The sequence below is a fragment of the Electrophorus electricus genome, chromosome 8 (assembly GCF_041902795.1).
Source record: "Electrophorus electricus isolate QZ-2024a chromosome 8, ASM4190279v1, whole genome shotgun sequence".
In the NCBI taxonomy this organism is placed as follows: domain Eukaryota; kingdom Metazoa; phylum Chordata; class Actinopteri; order Gymnotiformes; family Gymnotidae; genus Electrophorus; species Electrophorus electricus.
The window spans coordinates 19638423-19662235 of NC_137504.1; the positions used below are offsets into that span (position 1 = coordinate 19638423).

At 40.9% G+C, this 23813-nt stretch overlaps 1 protein-coding gene across 4 annotated transcripts in view; it reads right to left on the reverse strand.

Moving 5' to 3' along the window:
• man2a1 (mannosidase, alpha, class 2A, member 1) overlaps nt 1-22013 on the reverse strand; it is a 38629-nt gene extending 16616 nt beyond the window's left edge. The window contains exons 1-7 of one of the 4 annotated variants that reach the window (XM_081719469.1): nt 21517-22013; nt 20434-20739; nt 19076-19220; nt 17157-17328; nt 16601-16728; nt 3200-3373; nt 1013-1199 (exon numbers count right to left, since the gene is read on the reverse strand). In XM_081719469.1, coding sequence (XP_081575595.1) covers nt 1013-1199; nt 3200-3373; nt 16601-16728; nt 17157-17328; nt 19076-19220; nt 20434-20739; nt 21517-21651 — 1247 coding nt within the window. In that variant the 5' untranslated portion in view covers nt 21652-22013. Of the gene's footprint in view, nt 1-1012; nt 1200-3199; nt 3374-16600; nt 16729-17156; nt 17329-17920; nt 18296-19075; nt 19221-20433; nt 20740-21516 lie in introns of those variants that run through there. The other 3 variants (XM_035526725.2, XM_081719470.1, XM_081719471.1) reach the window with 3 other exon arrangements.
• Between the last annotated feature and the right edge of the window lie 1800 nt (nt 22014-23813).

A 23813-nucleotide genomic window follows, 5' to 3' on the forward strand; every position in this document is an offset into this window, starting at 1 on the left:
AGACAAAGATGGTCAATATTCATATTATAGAATCCTACGTCTATCAATAAAATACTAATTATGGGAACACTTAAAACACTCAAATAAATGCTGCTCAACTTAAGTTACCAACAACAGAGGAAAACTGCCAAGGTTCTTGTAAGATCGCTTTTTACTAAGAAAGCTAAAGGTGGTTCTGAACATCTTAATATTCACCACTGAACTCAAGTTGGAGCAGTAAAGGGCACATCAATAAACCTTTTCATGGCTACATTTGATGACTACCACTATGACCAATATATAAAAATCTACACACTTTGCTATTTAGGAAACACATGTGAAACAAGACAACCATACTATAATTCAGGCCACATTATTGAGATAATGTAGCAACATCATATAGCATGTAAGGATTCATGGGAATATAGTTTTTAAAACTGAAAGCAGCTAGCATCAAATGAACAAGACAAGGGCTTAAGAATTAGAGACAAACATTTATCTAGCAAATGTCCATCACATGTCAACTGACAAAAAGAGAATAATTTGTCTCTAAAAGGTTCATGGAAACTTATCTTAAGTAGGATATTTCCACAGCATAAACTCTAGTCTTTTATATAAGTCTAGCTGGACACGATTTGGCATGCCACCAGCTTTCTTAGAAAACTACGACTCCCAGCATTCTGATGACAAAGAACATCGAGCCAATCAACAACCATACACACACTCATCATCACTAGACTATTAATATCACCTGCTCCTCATTTACACTACCTCTTTATACCAGACATTACCAGACACACTCTGCAAAGTATTGCCACTTGAACTGTCAGTGCATACCATGGCAACATCACAAAATGAGCTCTAAATCCTTAACCCTTTCATCAGTTCTAATCTAATCACCCAGGTATATAGGCATGTTGTCCATCAGCTATCAATATGTTGGAACTTCACCTCAGTTGCACCTTGCATGGAAATCCTACTATTGTTGACTATATTTCACTGTTTAATTGTACATATCTGGGATGATAGATACCTCTGTTGCACATTGTCACTGGTAATGACCTGAGGGGGAATCCTCCAGGGGCAGCTAATGCGTCCCCCTGGCAACCTCTTAAAGTCAAACTGGCAACAGATCTTTGGGTCAGGACCACATGTATGTGGCACATCATAACTGTAGAATGGCATCATGTGACACAAGATGTCTGTACTAGACTCCTGGTCTAGAAAAGAAAAAAAACATTAAACAACAAGAATTAAGCAGATTGTCTGACACTGATTTTATCACAAGAAAAATAATATCATGCATGTTAAATTTTCTTTCATTAACAAATAATTTAGAGACTGCACATTATTGTTGGACTATAGACTAGCTTTAACACAGTAAAAAATATACCTTTGTTTAAATATGACAGTTTCCCAGAGAATAACACATTAGGTGAAACAGGCCAAAAGATAGCTATATCTCCACACCTACAAGGTGTACCTATAAGGTTGGTGTTTCTTAAAGTGGCTGGTTAGCGCATTTTTTTTAGGAAGAAGCTTATCATTCATTGTCGCTTTACCGTTACCTCCTTGGCCAATGAGAGGAATGTTCATTAATCATTGCGGGAGGAGCTATGGGTATAAAGGGGGCCAAAGTGAGCAGGGAACAAAAGACGGCGGTCAAGGGGAATGACCGTGCAGAAATGTGAATTAGAGTAGGTCTACAGCTTTGCATTCTGACCTTATAGCTTGGGTAAATGCTTTAACTCAGAGAATGAGACTGCCCAAAGTTAACTCACTGAGTTAACAAAGTCTCACTTTTATCCTTGCTTGAAGGAATCTTTTCTGTACAATTGTAAATGGTTCTATGTCAGAGTTTGTTAATTAAAGTGTGTATTGGTGATGCTGTAAAGGAGTTTGATGATCATTTGTTACTTGGAGCATCTCTAACTCCATAACTTAGTGATCCCTTAACCACCGCATTCTTGAGACGTGGAGTACCAGGTTCCCACAGTGGACAGTGAGCTTAGTCCATCTGCATTTTCATTCTGCTTTCCTACAGTTTCTCTTATTAACCCAATTAATGAGGTTGCAATTTTACTTGGAACTTTGGAGTTGTTTTGCCTCTATACATATAAATATTTATACATTTATTCAGTCTTAATGTAAAGCTGTCTACCAGGCTGTCACAAATTAAGACCTTAATAGGAGGGAGTAAACAAAAAAGATTAGAACAATGTGTCACCTGTCTTCTGTAAGGTAGTGCTTACAGAAGCTAAGTTCTTAGTAGTTGTAAAACTGGTGAGCACAGAGGACCTAAATAAATACAGAAATAGCTTGAGGGTCCTATATCAAGTATATCTGGTCTCTACACTAAGTGGTATAACTAAGTCTAAAATATAGCAATGTTTGTGTGGGGCCAATTACATGTTGCGTGAAGTCAAAGGAATTTAACAAGATCAAATGTAGCAGTTTCTGCATGTCAAGATATTCAAAATATTCATTATCTGCAGACTGCAGAGATGCACAAAAGAAGTAGTCAAAAGAGTAAATACCCTCTTTGCAATCGTGCAGTCGTGTAGTAAAAAGAAAGTTTCATAACTTCACTTGTATTCACAAAGTAGTTGCACTTTGTGATGAAAGTTGTTATGACTAAGCCTATGCAATTTGAGTGTACCACGTGAATATTGACTAGTTTTGCCAAAAGGATTATCCTCTTGCTGTATGGATCTTTGTTCAGGCATTTGTATGTTACTGAATTAAAAAAAAAAACCTAATCAGCACATTCACTAAAATGTATTTAATTATGAATGGCAGGGAATGTAGTTATTTGAGGGCTATAAACAGCAAGGTTGGCTTTGGGATTAGAATTAGCTCTTCATGAGAGTTTCAAATTCAATTCAATTCAGAAGATTTGATTACTTTTGAAAATAAACTTTCAGAACAGTCCCCCGGTGCTGGAATCAAAAATCCTGAGGTTATCCAATGATTACTTTTGAAAATAAACTTTCAGAACAGTCCCACAGTGCTGGAATCAAAAATTATCCAATGAAACACTCTCCAAATAAAAAAGCAAAAAATCCACAGATCTTGGATTTATAGTCAAAGATTCATTTTAGCGACTTTTAAAAAACATTTAATACATTTAATAGCTTTATGAGCTTTAATAAAAGTGAACAGTTTTGACCATATTTCAAAATTATATGCCAAAGTTTAAGCACCACATATCAGGGCTCACCCCAATTCTGTCTCCAAAAGAACTCCAAAGTCTTCTGAGTGGCAAAGTGCTTTTTGATAGAGTAGTGCACTCTCTGGATAAGCATGTTGGACAGGCCAGCTTGTTTAAACAGGTAAGCCTGAGTAGGAGAATGGCCAAATGGATCCACAGCCCAGGCTGTCTTAGGCTTCACTCCTGTTTGTAGACAGAAGAGGAAAAACAAATTTTAGATAGAGAACCACAAATTATCTTTGCATGTTGTAAGTAATACCTATGTACAGGAACTTTACCATGAATTTTTAAATTTTATTTATTATTAAACATTTTTTGCAACTAATCTCAATCTTTTTATAATTGTTATTATTTTAATATATACTGACTTTGAAAAGATACAATCACATGGATTGGTCTGAAAGGGACCTTACAGGCATTTATTTCAATAATTTAAAATTTGATTTTAGTTGTTTTAATTGTTGAAAAAAAATCAATAATTAATTTTTTTGTTGAATATTGTTCAGCAGTTCTAGCCTGGTTATATTTTTGGTGTTGGTGTACAAGTAAAAGTTCAAAATTATGTTTGAACCTGTGCAAAAGGTTTGTAAAGATGACATAAAATAATGATTTCATATGCTGTTTATGTAATGGGGCTCGAACCCAGGTGATGAGACCGACATGCCACTGGGTGAGCTACCACGCTTTAATGATAGTAGGCCCATTTGCAAAACAGTTAGATCTTAGAACAGGTAAAGCAAGAGATGTAAAAAACCAAAGGTGGGGAGTCGAGCCCCTGCCGCTTTGCCGTGAGGTGAACGAGCTCCTGCTAGACTGTGGTGGCCATTAAACTACCTGCACGTATATCGCGCTTCAAAGGAATGGAGGATGAAAAACAGGTGGAAAAAAAATAAATACCACACTGAGTGTGGAAAAAAGGGACAACAAAGAACGCCACGGGAAGAATGGCAGCCCTGATGCACTGGGGAAAACAAAACTCTAAAACTTCCCAATCAAAACCAGAAAACAGGGAGGTGCTTTAGTGACTAAGGGAAGCCGAGAGAGTGACAGACTTGGGAGGGAAAACTGGAGAAGAGAGGCAGAGTGTAAAAGCACAGGCACCCTCGAAGAGCAGAAGAGAGGTGTAGCACAAGGGCTCACAGACCTCAAGACCCAGAGTTACTGGCTAGGAGCTTGGCTCAACACTTTGGCAAAGACCCAACACTGGGTCACTGGGCTTATACAGACCTAGCACAGCTGTTGGGCATCAAACCTGATTGGTAGTTGCCTGACTCGAGGCCTCCCCCTGGCGCCAACCTTTACAGGACCCCCCCCCCCCCCCGATGTCCCAAGGCCAGTCGCACGATCCCGCTGAAAAGCCCGAATGAGTTCATAGTCCAGGATGTGACAGGAGGTGACCCAGGACCGCTCCTTGGGCCCGTATCCCTCCCAGTCCACCAAATACTGGTCTCCACCACAGACCCGCCGGACACTGGACTGTGTACGCCGGTTCACCGTCCCACTATGGAGGGGCCCACTGAACACAGTACGGGCTTAAGGCGAGACATGTGGAAAGTGTGGTTGATTCACAACGTCGGGGGAAGGGCAAGGCGATAAGAAACAGGGTTTATGTGGCAAAGAACCTTGAATGGCCTGAATTTGCGATGATAACCCACGCAAAGGCAGGTCCTTGGCCGAATGCCAAACCCACTGTCTCTTGTCGGCATAATGCTTTTGAGCAGCAGCAGCAGATAAAAGAGCCCTGCATGCCCTTTGACAGGTTAAGCAGCAGGGCCTAACTGTCTGCTCAGTGGACTGGACACCCACGATGGCCTCTTGGTCGGGGAACATGGACAGAGCATACCCATATTGGCACTCGAATGGTGACATGCCTAAGGAGGAGTACCACAGGGTGTTGCGGGCAAACTCCGTGCATAATAGGTACTCAGACCAAGAGGATGGAAAGGAAGAGAACAGACAGTGGAGGGTGCGCTCCAAGTCCTTGTTAATCCTCTCGGTCTGGCCGTTGGATTGGGGATTGAAGCTGGAGGACAAGCTGGCTTCTGCCCCCAACAACTGACAAAAGGCCCCCCAGAACCGGCTAGTGAATTGAGGCCCACAGTCTGACATGATGTTGCTAGGTAGCCCATGAAGACAGACAACCTGTGTAAGCAATAATTTAGCTGTCTCCTTCACAGATGGAAGTTTTGGCAGTGCAAAGAAGCGGCCGGCCTTGGAGAACCTGTCGACAACCACCAAAATCACTGTGATGCAGCCCTGTGATAAAATCAAGCAACAGGTGAGACCAAGGGCGTTAAGGAACAGCCAGTGGGTGCAACAGACCAGCAGGCCTTGTCCTGGGGTCCTTGCACTGAGCGAAGGTGTGACAGGAGATCATGAACACTCGGATGTCGAGTTCCATGCAGGGCAACCAAACTGCCGATGGAGAAACTCAAGCGCCTATGTGACTCCTGGGTGCACCGAAAAGGGGGATACATGTCCCCACTTGAGGACTTGAGCTCTAACCGCCTTAGGTACATACAAACACCCCGGAGGGCCTCCACCTGGATCTGGTTCAGCAAGGAGGGCCTGACATACTGCCTTCTCAACCCCCCACTGGATTAGAGCTACAATGCGGGCCCTGGGGATAATGGTCAAGGGCGGAGCAAAAGAAGGCAAGGATTCCCACTGGCAGGAGAGGGCATCTGGCTTAGTGTTCTTAGTGCCCGGCCGGTATGATAAAGTAAAGTCAAACCAGGCAAAGAACAGTCCCCATCTGGCCTGGCACGGATTAAGTCACTTGGCCTGTTATATGTAAGCCAAGTTCTTGTGGTCTGTACAGACCAGGAAAGGGTTTTTTGCACCCTCCAGCCAGTGCCTCCACTCCTTGAGCGCAAGCTTGACCGCCAGTAATTCGTGGTCGCCAATGTCATAGTTCCTTTCTGCAGGAGACAGACATCAAGAGAAGTAGGCACAGGGATGCCGTTTTTTGTCCTCTCCTGATTGTTGGGACAGAACTGCACCAACACCCACCTCAGATGCATCCACAGCAACGATAAATGGAAGCTCCACATCAGAGAGCTGAAGAATAGGAGCCTTGATCAGATGGCGCTTTAGTTCTTCAAATGCCTGCTGGGCTTCGGTGGACCAGCAGCACTGACCAGACGCCTTCCTGATCAACATTGTCAGTGGGGCTGCAACTGTGCTAAAGTTCTTAACGAACCTGCGTTAAAAATTTGTGAAGCTCAGGAAGCATTGGACCAGACGCACCGAGGTGAGTCTAGGCCTGTTCTCTACAGCCCGTACCTTGGCGGGTCCATGAATAAATTGTGGGAGATGATAAATCCCAAAAAGGAGATATTTTGTACATGGAATACAGATTTCTCCAGGTTGACGAAGAGGTGGGTCTCAAGTAGAAGCTGGAGGACTCACCTAACATGGGTAACATGTTTGTCTACTGTTTGGGTGTATATTAAAATGTTGTCCAAGTAGACGAATACATACTTGTAAAGGGCTTCCCTTAGGACCTCGTTGATGTACCACTGGAAGACGGCACGTGCGTTCATCAACCCAAATGGCATGATGAGATATTCGTAGTGCCCAGAGGGGGTGATCAACGCTGTCTTCCACTCATCTCCCTCTTGGATTCTCACCAAGTTGTAGGCACTGTGCAGGTCTAGTTTAGTAAAAATGGAGGCCTGCTGCAGCGCCTCAAATGCTGAGGTCATGAGAGGCAATGGATTGTGGTCCTTAACAGTTATTCTGTTAAGGCCCTGGTAGTCTATACAGGGGCGTAGCCCACCTTCTTTCTTCCCAACAAAGAAAAATCCCGCACCAGCCAGGGAAGTAGATGGCCGGAAGTAGGGCTAAGGCTTCCTGTATATATTCATCCATTGCCTGACGTTCAGGCCACAAAAGGGAGAATAAGTGGCCTCTAAGTGGACTGGTGCTCAGGAGGAGGTTTATGGCTATGTCATATGGCCAGTGGGGAGGCAATAGTTGAGCTTTCTATTTGCTTCCCTCAGGTCCCACTATTCCTGGGGGAATCGCGACAGGTCCAGATCATCGAGATTATGACCAGCCCCAGACCAGGTCTTTCCGTAATGGGGCTCAAACCGAGGTAAGATAAGGGATGACACCAACACACCACTTGGTGAGCTACCACGCTTTAAGGATGGTGGGCCCATGTGCAAAACAGTTAAATCTTAGAAAAGGTAAAACTAGAGAAGTAAAAAACAAAACAAAAAAAACAACGGGGGGGGGAGTCGAAACCCAGCCGCTTTGTTACTTTGTTTGTTGCTGCCTAGACTGTGGCAGCTGTTAAACAAGTCGTGCGCATATCACAATTCAAAGGAATGGAGGACAAAAAACGGGTGGAAAAAAAATAAACACCATGCCAAGCAATGAAAAAAGGGAAAACAAAGGATGCCACTGGATGAATGGTAGCTGCGATGCACTGGGGAAAACAAAACTCTAAAACTTCCCAAACAAAACCAGAAAACAGGGAGGTGCTTTAGTGACTAAGGGAAGCAGAGAGAGAGAGAGAGAGAGAGAGAGAGAGAGAGAGAGAGACTTGAGAGGGAAAACTGAAGAAGAGAGGGGGAGTGTAAAAACACAGGCACCATCGAAGAGCAGAAGAGAGGTGTAGCACAAGCACTCACAGACCTCAATACCCAGAGTTACTGGCTAGGAGCTTGGCTCAACACTTTGGCAAAGACCCAACACTGAGTGACTGGGTCACTGGGCTTATATAGACGTAGCACAGCTGTTGGGCATCAAACCTGATTGGTAGTGTGCCTGACTTGAGGCCTCCCCCTGGTGGCCGGAGAGGGCCTTGACCTGGTGTCAACCCTTAGAGTTTAATATAACGTTTTTCCCATATATCCTCCTATAACACACATCTTTTATTTGGATATGTAGATCTTATAGAAATGTTTTAATATGAACTAACATACTTAAGAAACTATTATAATTTTAGCATTATATACATGCATGTTCCATCATCCAACAAATGCAAATAGAAAACTTTCTGAAAAGTAAATTCAATGTTTTGAAAAACTACTAGAAAGCAAGTAAGCAAATAAAAAGTCAGCACTGGTCAGTATTTTTCCAAAATAATAAGAAACCACTACTAAATTAATGTTCAGTTTTATTCATTATGGCAAGTATTAGACCTTCAACAGGGCAAATTCTTAAACACAGCACTCTATAAGCTTATATAAAGCCCTATTAGTAAGGTCAGTCACATGATCTGATCAAACCAGAAAGCCACCATTAAAGTCCTTACACAAGATACAAGATATAGAACAACAAATTTCAACCACTGATCAACAATGAACACACAAAAAAAGAATGATCACATATATACGATACCTATGAAATCTTTTGTCATGGTTCCATCCATCCTCTTTGTTGGCTCTATGACCCTGGACTACTCTGATGACTATGACTCTGGATTTGCCCCAATCTTGCTCTTCTCTGCATATGCATCCTCCTCCTTACCGCTCACAATTACAATCACATTGCATGCAACACATGGCCAGTTCAAACAGCATCTAACTGGAGCCTCTCATATCTTCATATTCCTTCCAACTCTTTTGTTAAAAACATAATAAACTTGGGGTTACTGTTGCTACTGATATCGTAGTTTATCTTCTGAACTGACTATATCTTATGCATGGTTGGTGTGATGGGAGCAGGCAGGAAGCAAACACGATAGTCGGGTAGGCTTTAAACGGTTTTAAAGAACACAAAAGCACAGCTTGGTGAATACAAACACATAGCAATCAAACATCATCTAAACAGATAAACAATAACAAAAGACAGGAACAGAAGCATATATACAAATGATGATTAATGAATGAAATGAAACACAGTTGAGGTTTGTCTGCATAATAGGAAATTGATGAGTAAGAGTGGCAACTACTCATGGGGAAGCGAGTAAAAGCACAAGGCACATGTCGACATGTCCACACTTACAGAAAGGAAAACAAAAACAATGCTAAAGACCATGAGGAGGAAGCAGGCAAAGGGACCATCACAGTTGGATTTGCGATCCAGTATATGCGATCCAGTTTAAAAATGCGATCCAGTATAAATCAGTGCTTAGCCTGCATGGACAAAATTGTTAACTAAAATTACATGAGACAAAAATTTGAATGTGGACATCAAAAGAAAAAAAATACTTTTGAACATTTTATTTCAATACTTCAGTTGACCAGAAATGCTTAGTAGGTAAAATGCTAAATCCAGAAATACCTGCCTTTTGTACTGATGTATCAACTAGTTTATTCTCCTTCAAGTATGCTGCCAGTCTCCACATCATCACACTAAAAAAGATCTTACCCTCCAGATTAAGACGAGTTATAGGCCAAAACTGTTCTATACACACTCAATCTTTTTCCTTCTGGAATAAGAATACACCCTACTCTTCTCCACTCTTCTGGAACAATCCCTATCTTCCAGATTATGACAGTCATCTCCCACAAACATTTCAAAACCTCAGGTGCAATTGTATACACCCAATACATCACTCCATTAAGCCCTGGTGCCTGAACCTGCCTCTGCCTGTCACACCACACTCCACTTTGGTGGGCTGTCATCCATTTGCTCATTTATTCCAACCACTGGCTAGTGCCATCTCCAGCTCCTTTGTCTTATCCTATATAAACCTGTATAAACACCCTCAAAATATTCCTCAAAAAAATTACTTTTTGCCAACTTTTAAACTCCCTGATTTCTCCTTACTATATAAGGTCTTCGAATAATTGAAAGGATTCCTAAAGAAGGTTGTCCTAGCAAGCTCCTTGTGCTTCCTACTTTTCCTCAAGGCCTCTGCTCTCCTTAGCATCACCAACCTATCCTTCAACTCTTTCTGTAATGTATTAATACCCTCTCTTTCCTCCTCTGCTACAAGCCTCCATTGCTTCCTAAGATTCCTTAATTCCTGAACCAACATATCTATTTCTACTTGTCCTCTTGACTTCACTATACCTTGTCTCTTTTCCTTTTCCTGTCCCCTAACAAATCTTGCCATTCCATATTCATAAAAAACGTTACCTAAACAATTCAATAGATTCTCCACGGATCCCTTCAAACTGACCAATAGCATCATTTCACATCATCATTTATACTCCAGCCTGCTTTATCTGCTGCACCTGGCCATTCCACCTTTATTATTTGCCCAATTCCATATACTTTTGCCACTTGCTTCCTCTCCTGCTCTCCATCTAATTCAACTCTGTGTATGCCTGTGCTGGAGTTCTCCTCAGTAGTAACAGGTATTGATATCCTGCAAACTGTGGTGTAAACTTGCTGTTGTACTTAAATCGAACATTATCTTCTTCCATCCACACACAGCAGCAATCTATTTCTTTCTCCCATCATCCCAGTTGCCTCTGTTTTTAGCTCCTTCTTGTCATCTGTAGCCATGTGATCCTCCTATGAGTCATGTTCCACCCATGCTCTCGCATACTTAAAGAGTATTGCATCTGTCTGTCTCACTGAAGCTTTTGATGGGTTGCATCCACATGTTTGAACAAACCATGGATGCTGCTGCCCCTGGAGTATGTTCCCTCTTGTCAGCTGTCTCTCCAAGCTGCCACAAGGTCTTGCCCCTGTTGTCAGCTGCCCTATACATAGCAGTCACGAGGCAACCTAAATAAGTAATTGTACATATACACAGGATTAAGATGTTATATCCTAATATCCCGTGCTTTGGTTTGTCTTGTTGGATTATCATCTGGTTGCTTAAGGTAGGCTCTGAGTTCACTTACTTTTGTCTTAGATTCTGTGAAATTCAAGGCTTGTTGTCTAAACCTAGTTGTTAGTTGCTTGGTAGCAGTAATTACTCACTACAGGTGTAGTTTCGCCCTAACCTTAGTTGTGAATTGAGGGGTGGGCACAGCACTTATTGAACTAAGTTAAATTAGGACGACTCACAGACACGTGTCTGTAGCGGTATTCAACATCTGGAGAAGGTTTGGCGGTGTTCTCAATCAGTTCATCTACATCTCACCTACAGGACTTCACAAACTCAGCTAAGTATCTTCTCATATTATCTCAATCCTTTATCTCATACATCCACAAACCAAGCATCTGAAATGTGCTTCACAATTCCTGTCCACATATCCCACAGATCTCCTCGACACAATCATAGACGTCACAATCTCAGCAACCTCGCTTCACACCATCACATATTGTGGTGGCAGGAGGGCTCTGGAACTGCGAATCTGCTGTCCAGAAGGCTGACTTCATCTCAGCATTAGGATCCCTCCACTTCCTACACTTCCTGGCTCTAACAGAAACATGGATCACCCCTGAGAACTCGGCGACTCCAGCTGCCCTGTCCTCTGCCTTTTCATTTACCCATTCTCCGAGGCGTCTTCGCAGGGGTGGTGGCACAGGTTTACTAATGTCTCGAGAGTGGCGTTTCACTCCACTTTCCTTCTCTACACTTTCCATCTTCTCTTTTGAATTTCATACCATTACAGTGTCTTTACCCACCAAACTTCTTATCATTGTCATCTACCGCCCTCCAGGTGCCCTAGATCGCTTCATTGATGAGCTCGATATCCTTCTGAGTCAATTCCCCATTGAAGGAAATCCATTCATTCTCCTTGGTGACTTCAACCTTCCATCAGACAAACTGCAGTCCTCCTGCATCCTTCCACTGTTGACAGCATTTGACCTCACCCTCAACCACTCTCCTCCGACTCACAAAGCGGGCAATGGTCTGCACCTGATCTTCACCCGTACCACCACAACATCGGACATCGCAGTCACCCCCTTCCAACTCTCGGACCATCACTTTCTATCCTTCTCTCTCTCCCTTCCTTCTCTTTCCATCCAGTCCTCTCCAACATGTTCCGCCTTCCTCTGTCGCAATCTGCACTCCATAACTCCCTCTTCCCTTACTTCTACTATTTTGTCCACCCTTCCTCACCCTCACTCTCTATCCTCTTTCTCTCTTTGGATACAGTTACAAATACTTTTATTTCTACACTCTCCTCAGCAATGAATCTTCTGTGCCCTCTCTCCTCTAGACCCGCTAAGTCCTCCCCACCTGCCCCCTGGCTAACAGAAACACTTCTTTGCCACAGGAGAGAACTAAGCAATACAGAGAGGTGGTGGAGGAAATCTCGCATAGATTCAGACCTTCGCTCATACAAGTCTCTCCTTTCCAAGTTCTCACTGGAAGTAACATCTGCAAAGTCATTCTACTACAGAGAGAAATTTGAATCATCATCATCTGATCCACGCAAGCGCTTCACTATTTTTTCTTCTCTCCTTAATCCTTCCCCTCCCCCTCCTTCCTCATCTCTTACTCCGGAGGATTTTATAACCTTCTTTGAGGAGAAGTTTGCAGCAATACGCCAGTCCTTTTCCTCTGTTCCCACACCTCCAACCAACATGCATTCCCCAACATCCAACTCTCTGACTTCTTTTTCTCCTCTCTTCACAGATGAAATTCTTCAACTGCTGACTTCCAGCAATCCGACTACATGTCCGCTGGATCCAATTCCTTCTGCTCTGTTCCAGACAATCGCAAGAGATCTGCTTCCTTTCATCTCTGTCATCATCAAGAACTCCTTATCTTCTGGATACATGCCTACTGCATTCAAAACCGCCAGGGTGATACCAATCCTCAGGAAGGCCACACTTGACAGCTCCAGCGTTACCAACTACAGACTGGGATCACTTCTCTCTTTCCTCTCAAAAGCCCTTGAATGAGCAGTTTATAATGAATTGTCTCTTTTTCTCACCCAGAACCAGCTGCATGATCCCAATCAGTCTGGCTACAAACCGGCACATTCTACAGAAACGGCCCTCATAGCAGTGACTGAGAAACTTCATGCCGCTAAAGCTGCCAAACAGTCATCTGTTTTGATTCTTCTAGACCTTTCAGCAGCCTTTTGACACAGTGAACCACAACATTCTTCTCTCTGTTCTTTCCAGGCTTGGTGTGACTGGCTCTGCTTGGAGATGGTTTCAGTCCTATCTGGATGGACGGTCCTATCAGGTGACATGGAACCGCGTAGACTCTCCACTAGTGTTCCAGAAGGCTCAGTATTGGGCCCCCTTCTCTTTGTATACTCGTTCTCTTGGTGATGTAATATTTTCTCATGGTTTCTCCTACCAATGCTATGCCGATGACCCTCAATTATTTCTTTCTTTTCCACCCTCTGACACGCAGGTCTCCAGACATATCTCAGCATGCTTGACTGACATTGCGTCATGGATGACAGTCCACCACTTGAAGTTCAACTCCAGTAAAACTGAGCTTCTATTCATCCCAGGTACTCCTAACCTTTACCATGACCTCAATGTTTCCTTTGAGAACTCCCTGGTATCACCATCCGAAGCTGCCCGTAGCCTGGGCGTAACTTTGGACAACCAGTTGTCGTTCTCAACTCATGTTTCTAATCTAACCCAGTCTTCCAGATTTCTCCTTTGTAACATACGAAGGATTCGTCCCTTTCTTTCGCAGGAAGCTACCCAGGTGTTTGTGCAGTCTCTTGTGATCTCAAAGCTAGACTACTGCAAGTTGCTACTTGCTGCTCTTCCTCTAAGAGCCATCAAACCTCTACAACTTGTCCAGAATGCAGCAGCACGACTGGTCTTCAATCTTCCAAAGTTCATACATGTTACTCCACTGCTGCGCTCCCTTCATTTGCTCCCTGTAGCTGCACGCATCAGATTTAAAACCTTGATGCTTGCCTACAAAGCCAAAAATGGACCAGCCCCTTCATACATGAGGTCAATGGTTAAAGCCCGATCCGTACCTCGAGTACTTCGAACCTCAAGAACCTCAAATACCTTGCTTTAGGTCTCATGGATGACAAGCATCGAGACTATTTTCTGTCCTGGCTCCAAGATGGTGGAATGAACTCCCACTTGCTGTCTGGACAGCAGAGTCCCTTGCAGTTTTCAAACGCAGACTGAAGATCCATCTATCTGCAGAATATTTAAAGGACAACTGACAACTAACAAACTCTAGCACTTATTGTTTATAGTACTTATCATTGTTTAAGATAGACCTTATGTATTTTGCACTTCTAGGTATCAGCATTCATCCTTGTATTCTACAGTATTCTAGTTCATTGGTATGTTTAATTTTAACCTACTGTACAGTACTTGGATACATTCTATGAGTAAATGACAAAGCACTTTTGTAAGTCACTCTGGATAAGAGAGTCTGCTAAATGCCGTAAATGTAAATGTTCCATCAGAACACCATTATAGCTTCACATAGGGATCTGCTTACTCTAGCAACCACAACATCAGAAGCTCTTCTCAGGGGTCATCAGGTAGGCACCTCCCTTCATTGGTGTTTTGTTGAAGCCCATGAAACCTCCAGGAGACTCAACAGTGAGGTCTGGCGTCCCTGCCTCACCCCACTCAAGGTTCACTTTAATCCAAATGCACCCCTTAAGCACTATGCCACTAGCAAATACAACCATAACAATCCATGATGAGGAAGAGTAATACACTGGACCACTGCTACACAGCTTTAAAGAATGCAAATTGCTCTGTTCCTCATGCATTCCTGGGATTTTCTGATAATTCATCTTCTTCCAACCTACAGGCAGAACCTTACATTTGCTAAACCTGTGGTCAGTGTTACACCCCTGGCTGCTAAGGCTGCTGTGCTCCATTCCTGTTGACTGTTCTCTGGATCGGGATTTGGATTATGCTTCTCTCTCATTACTGGCTCCTCCCTGCCAATGAAGATGGCCTATATATGGATCTGGCTGGAAGACTGAAGACAGCTTCTTATCGCTCAGCTTTTTTAGCTCCGACTTGCTTTGCACTTGTTCTCATTTTGCTTAGCTTTTTTGAACTTGTCTTCGTTACCCTCATCACCCTGTTAGCTTAGTAGCATATATGATGTTAATTTCCTTTGTTAACCCTGTGGTAAGCCTGGGTATGTTTGTTAGTCTTGGGTTTGTGTCCTCCCAGTCTCACTGTGTATCCCATTTGCTATTTGTTTGTGTGAGCCCCGTGTGAGAAGACCTTGGTGGCTGTAAATACTTGTAAATAGTTTTGCTGCCTGTTTGCTGCCTATTCTAGTTCATTGGTATATTTAATTCTAACCTATTGTACTGTACTTGGATATATTCTATGAGTAAATGACAAACCACTTTTGTAAGTCACTCTAGATAAGAGCGTCTGCTAAATGCTGTAAATGTAAATGTTCCATCAGAACACCATTATTAAGCTATTTTACATTGACTGTCAGTAAAATTTTAGATTGATTATAAAATACTTCTAATGACCTACAAAGGACTGAATGGTCTTGCCCCACAGTACCTTACAGAACTCCTAGTGCATTACGACCCACGTCTGCTTAGATCAAAAGGTGCAGGCTCTTTACTAGTAACAAGAATAAGAAAATCTACCGCAGGGGGCAGAGCATTTACCTATAAAGCTCCGAAACTATGGAATAAGCTTCCTGTAATTGTTCGAGACACAGACACAGAATCAATATTCAAGGCTAGACTGAAAACCAATGTTTATAGTCATACAATTTACTACCTATTTCCCATCTTAGGTAAAGGTGTAGATCTAGGGTTCTGTGGACATTGAGAGTTATGGTAAACTGGGTTGTTATGATGCTGTCACTTAAACTCTCTTTCGTCTCTCAAGTTTGTTGACTGAGAGCAGCAGAGTGCTGATGTTCCAGGGTGCCCTCATGCCTGTGGTTACTTCTGGCTCTATTCTTTTAGTTGTGCTGCCATAGCTAGATCTGCCGGAGACCATCTTTGCACATTATAGTTTCCTAATTTACACACCCTCATACATAGACATGCCTAATAATCTATTCTATCTTTCTGCAGAGGTACACCTACACCTGATGTTCTCTTGTGGGATGGGTTTTGGACATGCACACACCATGGGGACCAGGCTTGGACTTCTAGAAAACCAGACTAGACTATAATTGCTTATTGTTTTCTTTTTTTAATTATTTATTTATTTTTCTCTTTCACTATTTATTTTGCTCCTTATTGTCTATATTGTTAATATTGTGGTGACCGTTGTTGGTCAGAGGAGGCCCCCCTCACCCGCATTGATTCCTCTCAAGGTTTCTAGGGAGTCTTTCCTTGCCACTGTCTCACTTGGCTTGCTCACTGGGGGCTTGGACTTGGACATTTGTAAAGCTGCTTTGTGACAACATGTTGTAAAAAGTGCTATATAAATAAATTTGACTTTGAATTTGATTATTATGTACTGGGAGTTACTGTGAAACTGTGAATTCCTTGTTTGTGCAAATGTACTTGGCCAGTAAAGCCTGATTCCGTTTCTAAGAATAGATATTCAAAACAATGAGCATTCAAAGCCTCTAAAATGGAATTCAGCCTGACTCTTTATACAAATTTTGTGGTTGAATGTTTGTTTTCAAAGTAAACAAGAGAAAACAATTTTACATACCCAAATTTCTCTCCAACCACTGGTGGCCCTCCAGGAGCTGATCTATCAGTGCAAAATAATGTGTGTTGGCTTCATCAGGCATAACCCAGCCTCCTGTGGCCATCTCCAGTTGGCCTCTTTCTATCAGTCTTCCCGAAAAGAGATAGGTAATGAGTACAGCTTTCTTCATCAATTACAATATTAATACCCCAACAGAAACATCAGCAGTCAATACTGAATTGTTTAATTTTATAGTTTTGTGACAGATGCTGTGAAACACTTCACCCACGTAAGATCCTAAACAGGCTCTTATTACAGCATCTCTTTATTAAAGAAAAGCTTTTGTGGACTGAAACTTCCCAATGCTCTTCACTTCCTAGTTAAAAAATATTTTTATCAAAAAAAAATATTGTTATTGGGTTAATTGCCTGTGTGGAAGAAGCAATCTCTGAGGAAAAATGAGGGAAAAGGTCTATGTATGACCACACACTGGGTGGCACAGGAAATATACATACACATACAAGTGAATACATTTTGAAAAAGTGCACATTTAAATAAAAGTCCTAAGAAGCCTTACTTTTTAACAGCGTCCTTCTTCTGGATGTCAATGTTGTTCCACCATTTGGAAAAGTAGGAAATCTCAGACCAAATCATTTTCCGCCGCTCATCTTCATGTAACTTCACAACCATGTTATTTAGGATATGCTGTGTCTGGTCTCTGTAGTAGTCATCAAATGTCTTCAGCCAGCCTAATCAAAACAGTAAATCACACTGGCGAAGTTGTGGGGGATGGCCTCTCCAATAATTCCTGCTCACACTAATCATAAAATGTGTATAATGTGTTAAGATTGGGTGGTGTGTTAAGATTGGGTGGTGTCCCCCTGCCCCCCACTCCCCCCAAAAAAAGTTTAAATGAAACCTAGGCCACTGGTAAATCATGATTATGGTTTCATTAATAGCTTTATTAATCATTACTGATAAGTTATATGTTATATAATTATTTAATTTGAAAACAAAACAGTAGAAACAGAGCACAACAAAAACGACAAACAAAAAAACCCACGCACACCACACAAATAGTTTCAGTTCCAGATGTACTGTGCACGTGTATGTATGTATGTATACTTCTGTAAGAATATATGGGGCCCCAAAAGCATTAGAATGTACAGATTTATAGATACATTTTTCACTCAACATATCTCAATATCAGTAATATTGGTTAAAATTACACTTCAGAAGATTTAACACATTTTTACATTAAATTTCTTTATTATGAAAATCCTATCACTGCAATGGTAGAATTGCACTGAAAAATATTACTGTAAAATAAATTATGCTTACTCTGTAGTTATTTGTTTGTAATCCTATCTTCAAATGTGTACTGGTAAGGAGTTAGGTAGGAGGCTGCTGTTTAAAATCAAATCCTTTCCAAATCCTAATCTTTACTATTATAAGAAAAACTGCAAAACTGATCAGAGGTAAACTGAATGGCAACTTCCAATACCTGTGGTGACACCGTAGATCAGGTTACTATAAACGTCAGCAATTCAAATAAGGAACAAAGGGCAGTGACCTAGCCTGCCTTTAGAGATGTGTTTATGTATGTGTACTGCTTATGTCCCAGCTGTGCAAGTCTGATCTATCTGAAGTTGAAGCACTACATCCTTGCACATTAATGAAACTGGATTAAAAGATCCTTTAACATAAGAAGGGAAATTTCTGGGGCTAATGAAAAGTGCTAATATTTTGACAAAATATGACAGTGCCAGTAACAACTTTTGTACCTACCAGGTTCCTGGTCAATGATTAAATTATGTAGATGTGACAGATGTAGACATATAAATATATGATAAATGTGATGTAGATTTGCAAATATGTATACATATTTTAAGAGAATTAATACACTTATACATCAGCACTACTCAACCCCAAAAAAATGTATCAGAGATTGCTAATTCTGCAGAATATGAATTCAGCAACACCTTCCATGCTGGTGTAATATAATATACTGGGTTTTTACTAGCTTGCTAACTTTCTGCATAAAAAAACTCAGTATAGACTGAAAGTGATGAGGCAGACTAATCTCTCATACTATAAAAAAATCAAATACCATAATACATGAATAATACCCACAAATTGAATATTTGTTGGAATAATTAAGACAGGTAACCAGACGGGTGACGCAACCTTTCCCTCTATTCTGAAATGTGCTGACATACAAAAATAAAGAGTTAGTACTCAAATGTGGCAACAGGGATATTACATATTAACTTTTGCCCACACATACTGATAATACTATCCTTGGGCTACAACCAAATTGGAACAAAAACTGGGAAAATCAAGTGAGGTTAGTTGACAGAAGTGGCTTCAACTCACTGAAGTATAACAGTGAGAGGTGAACACAGTCTTGACTAACATCATCAAAACTTCCATGAAATTTGGATAGTTGGACAGTTTAAACTATGTGTCTACAACACATAAAATCATAAATCTTACCAGGGTCATTATGGGAATGTGGCACGACAACCACCTGTAAAGGCTCCTGGTCCCATTCATTCTCCTCATATGAGATATCAAAGCCTTGCTTCCATACTCCCCCATCAGGATTATCAAAGCTGAGCATGTCATACACATCCAACATCTGGAATTATTCCATGGACAAACAGTGGTTGTTAGGCATATATTTCCATATTACAAAATTAAAGTACTATAAAAGAAAATTTCACCAGATTTCATGAAGTTACAAACCATTACTTGTCCTGCTTCTAATCATTATAGGAATATTTGTGCAGGCTACAAAAAATCAAGTACATTTGGGTAGACAGTTATAATTTAAGCAATTTCAAGATCTTTTTGAAATGTCCTGTTTCTCTGGAAACCTTGTTTACTGCAATCAAATTTTATATTTTAAATATACATACACACACAGTATATGCATGCCACACATAAGACTGCCCAGGTGACCGCAAAGTGTAGTAACCTAATAGAAAGGAGATGCACTGTCCCCACTGATATTCTGTCTAGGCCTGAATCTTCTCAGCCAGACTAATAAGAGTGGGTATGGGTACAGATTCAGGAGTGGAACCATCATCAGCCAACTCCTGTACTGTAAATAGATGGCATCAAACTGTAAGCCAAGATACAGAGACACTGACTCACTGATCCACCTGACCTGGATCTACAGCAAGGACATAAAATGTCACTTTGGCTGGAGAAGTGTAGTTAGCTAATAAAAAGAGAAACAGTTATCAGGATAAAGCGATTTTATCTACCACAGGCTGCCAAAATCAAGACCAAAAAACTCATCAAAATCTACAGACTTACACATAAAATCCAACATCCAGAGGTTGTTACACCAGCCAGAGAGAGAGGAAGAGGACTACAGGGTGTAAAATACACTGCTTGGGAGTAGTTGATCAAAAAGTGCCTCAAACAGAAAAAAGGAACCTGGGGAAACTGGGGCTGTGACCCTTAAGGATGAATAGAGATCTAACAAATCCCAGGTATGACACTATCAGTCTCAGGTGAGAAAAGCTCAGTCATACGGAAAGCAAAAATGCTGTACTGCACCTTCAAACTTCTAGCCCTCTCGTAGAAACGTGAGAAAAATAACATATGGCGACCCACCAACAGGGTCATATCCTATACTGCTACTACTAGAAGTTATTAAAATTTATATCCTATTTTCCTGCTAGTCATCTTGTCTTACATGATAATATAGGTGGATGCATGAATCTAATAACAGTTTTTTTAAAAGGACACTGCATTGTAAAATGTTCCCTTTTAAAACTATGTTCAAATAATCAAAACCATTATTAATTACTAAATACATCTGGGCATAAAACACAACAGACCTGTTGGTCTCTTTCATGAGCCAGTCCTGTTACGCTTTTTCCTACCTGCACTTCATCTGCTGCTTTGGAATAGGTCTGAGCAGAGAACTGACAATCCTCAGAGGGAATGAGCACCCAAATTGGAGCAAAGGGTAGCAAGTCCACCAACCCCTGGCTCAAGTTCTTAGCTTCCAGAGGACCTTTATCATTGTTCACTGACTTCCTCAGGTTGGTTACTGAATCTCTGATGTTAGCAATGATCTTGTTGTTCTCTGCAAGCAGTCTTTCCAGGTGATCTATTTTGTCCTGGAGGATGACCAGCTGCCCCTGAAGATGCAATGGAATTTGGGGGGGGGGGGGGGGGGGGGGGTAATTAGCAGAAATTACTTTTTGGACACTTGTCTGAAACATTCATTCTTCTATTTTCTGAGGGCACTTTCTAAGTGTTCAAAGTAAATGTGAATCAAGTCATAAGTTTGTTTTTATATTTCAACCCAGAAGTAAACAAAGTTATAGCAATCACACATTCTATACAGTCTATAGACAGCAAAACAGGATTCAAAACTACTTTGACTTTTTATATTTACATTTTTTCCTTTATATTTCCCTTCATTTCCCATTCTTTCTACCAGTCCAGTAATTTCTCTTTTGAGCTTCAGTAAACTTCTGAATGTAGGCTTCTGAATGAAAACTTCTGAATGCAGACTTCTAACAGTCACCAAATCAAATTGGTTTGCAAATGTCTCACGGCCATGAGTTGTTGGAAGACAGTGATGTGGACGTTAAAATTCTCAGAATCGAGAGTTCACAGAATAGTCAGCAAATGTAAGCACGGTGTTTCCCTATGGTAATCGTATGAAACTTAATGATGATTAACAAAATTTAAATACGACGTGTTGATGCTGACAGCAGATACAAGTCTAAGATCTTTCAACATTATCACAAGTTTAATAATATTTTACAAACAAGAATATATTTTATCGGTTGTAATATATTGTATCAGTTGCAACGATAACACTTAGTCTAACAGTTCAATGTATACTATTCGGTGTCGCGACTTTATTATGATCCCAAATCCAATACGAAATTTTAAAATGTACTTACGTTCTGTAATCTCTCTTCATTGATGGGGTTTTTGATACGATCCAACTGAAGGTGATCCAACATTAGATACAATGAGAATACTACCACACAGAATATGGCACTGCCAAAAACTGTGAACTGTCTGCTGATTTTCATTTCTGTCCAGTGTTGCAGTGTTAAAGTTAATAATAATCCTGTCCATTCAAATGAAAATTGCAGTGTTCATTTTGGCAATTGTCACGTGCCATGCGCGTTAAGGTTCCATGAACAATAAAGGAAACACTCAAAAACTAACGTCGAAAACGCACGAGGAAGTGTTACGTTTCGCAAATAAAAGTTATTCCGTGAGTATGACAATCGTACATACCTTTAAAGAACAACTAAAAACAGTATGCTATATTCTGTGGCTAGCCACTGACTGTACGTAGTTTTCTTCAAAGTTTTAACGATGCGGAAGAGTTTGTGTGATTCAGCAAATCGTGACGGTTAAAAGGCTACAAAAACTAACAACCCTGCCCCCGTACTTTAGGTAGGCTACTTGTTTTGCGTTACCAATAACTGAAGAAGTGTATATCGGGGAGAGAAAGTGCGCCACCTACCAGTTCTTCACTTCGATGCTCCGGATGACGGGCTTTGCTGAAGTCGTTCTTCCCAACACAGTCTACATGCAACGAAATACAGTATTGTGCCATTGTTTCAAATAAAAATAAGAGTAGTAGCAGCTTCTTGGCAGTTTCTCAACCCAAAGGGAAACGTTTAAAATTCTTCAGATATTTTGCTACGTGTGGTATCTATATAGGCTTGCCTGTGTTGAAAAGTGGGCAAGTCAAACTGCAAACTATATTGCAAGAAAGTTGACTCAGTTCATCTGGACACAAGTTAATTTACATACGTTTCAGCAACCAGTGATTTCTTCAGTTTCAGCTAATTGTAAAGACCCCAGAACTTAAATACTAATCTTTAACACTCACCTTAATTTAATGACCATTACTTACAAAGGTCGTGTAGGCTATTCACATTCGTTACTGCTGCAATCACAGCATCGTAAGATGATGAAAGATGTACTCTTAGGCTCCCCTCTGTTCAGAGATGGACGTTCCCTCTTCACCTAAATGGCTTCTTTGACTCCCCTTTCAAACCAGCGATCCTCCCTACACAGAATGGGCACATCTTCCACCTTCAAAGAGTGGCCACTGGCCTGTAGGTGGTGAAAACCGCATGAAAAACTGCATAGACTCTAGCATACATGACATTTGTCAACTTTCTTGGATTCTTCTCTTTGGATTACTGAGTATGCATCAAGTCATACAAACTATGACTGCTCCTTCAGTAGTAGGCTAAATGTATGTGAATATAAATTTGTCCTTATAACTAATTGGCAGGCAATGACAAAACATTTTCATCTAATTCAAGGCTTTTTTCACAATATACTTGCATTTCTCTACTATTATTAATGGTTAATACTAGTTATAATTATTATTAATAATAATAGTCACCAATAGCCTATTTCAAAGTCAAAGTCAAATTTATTTATATAGCTTTTACAACAGCCATTGTCATAAAGCAGCTTTACACATGCCCAAGCACCGAGTGAGCAAGCCAAGGGTGACAGAGGCAAGGAAAAACTCGCTAGAGCATGAGGAAAAAAGTTTGAGAGGAACCAAGCCTGAAAGGGGGGGCATCCTCCTCTGGCTGACAACAGTCATCACAATGATAACAATTTAAGAGAAAAATAAATTAAAAATGAAAAAATAAGCAATTAATGTCTAGTCCAACTTTCTAGAGGTCCTAGACTTGTCTATAAGACTATAATTATAAGACTATAAGACTGTTAATTATCACTGGATTACATAGGATTTATTAAAATAGAAAATCATCAAAATCATCCCAAATTAAAATGGCAGAAACCAGCAAAATAGCTAATAAATATTGAATGACTAAATAGGCTTTAGACTATACAATTCTTCTCTTCTGGAACATCAACTGTTATTACTTTGCCAACCTTGCTATGTTACTTTTTAAAGTATATTAATAGCTTGCGCATTTAACAGTAATCTCAGGTTCCCATAGAGTAAAAAATGAAGCTCTCTCTATTGTCTACATATAACAAGCCTGCTAATGACAGGAAGTCAATGCAAGTGAAGACATAAAAGTATTTATTACATAATAAACTAAATCAGGGGCAAACAGGGTTTCAAAGGCAGGCAAAAGGCAGAGTCAACAAACAGTCCAAAAGGCAAATGACAAACAGTAAATACCACAGGGGAAACCCAGCTCAAAAACTTGGCTAAGGCATAAGAGAGTTTGCAACAAATCTA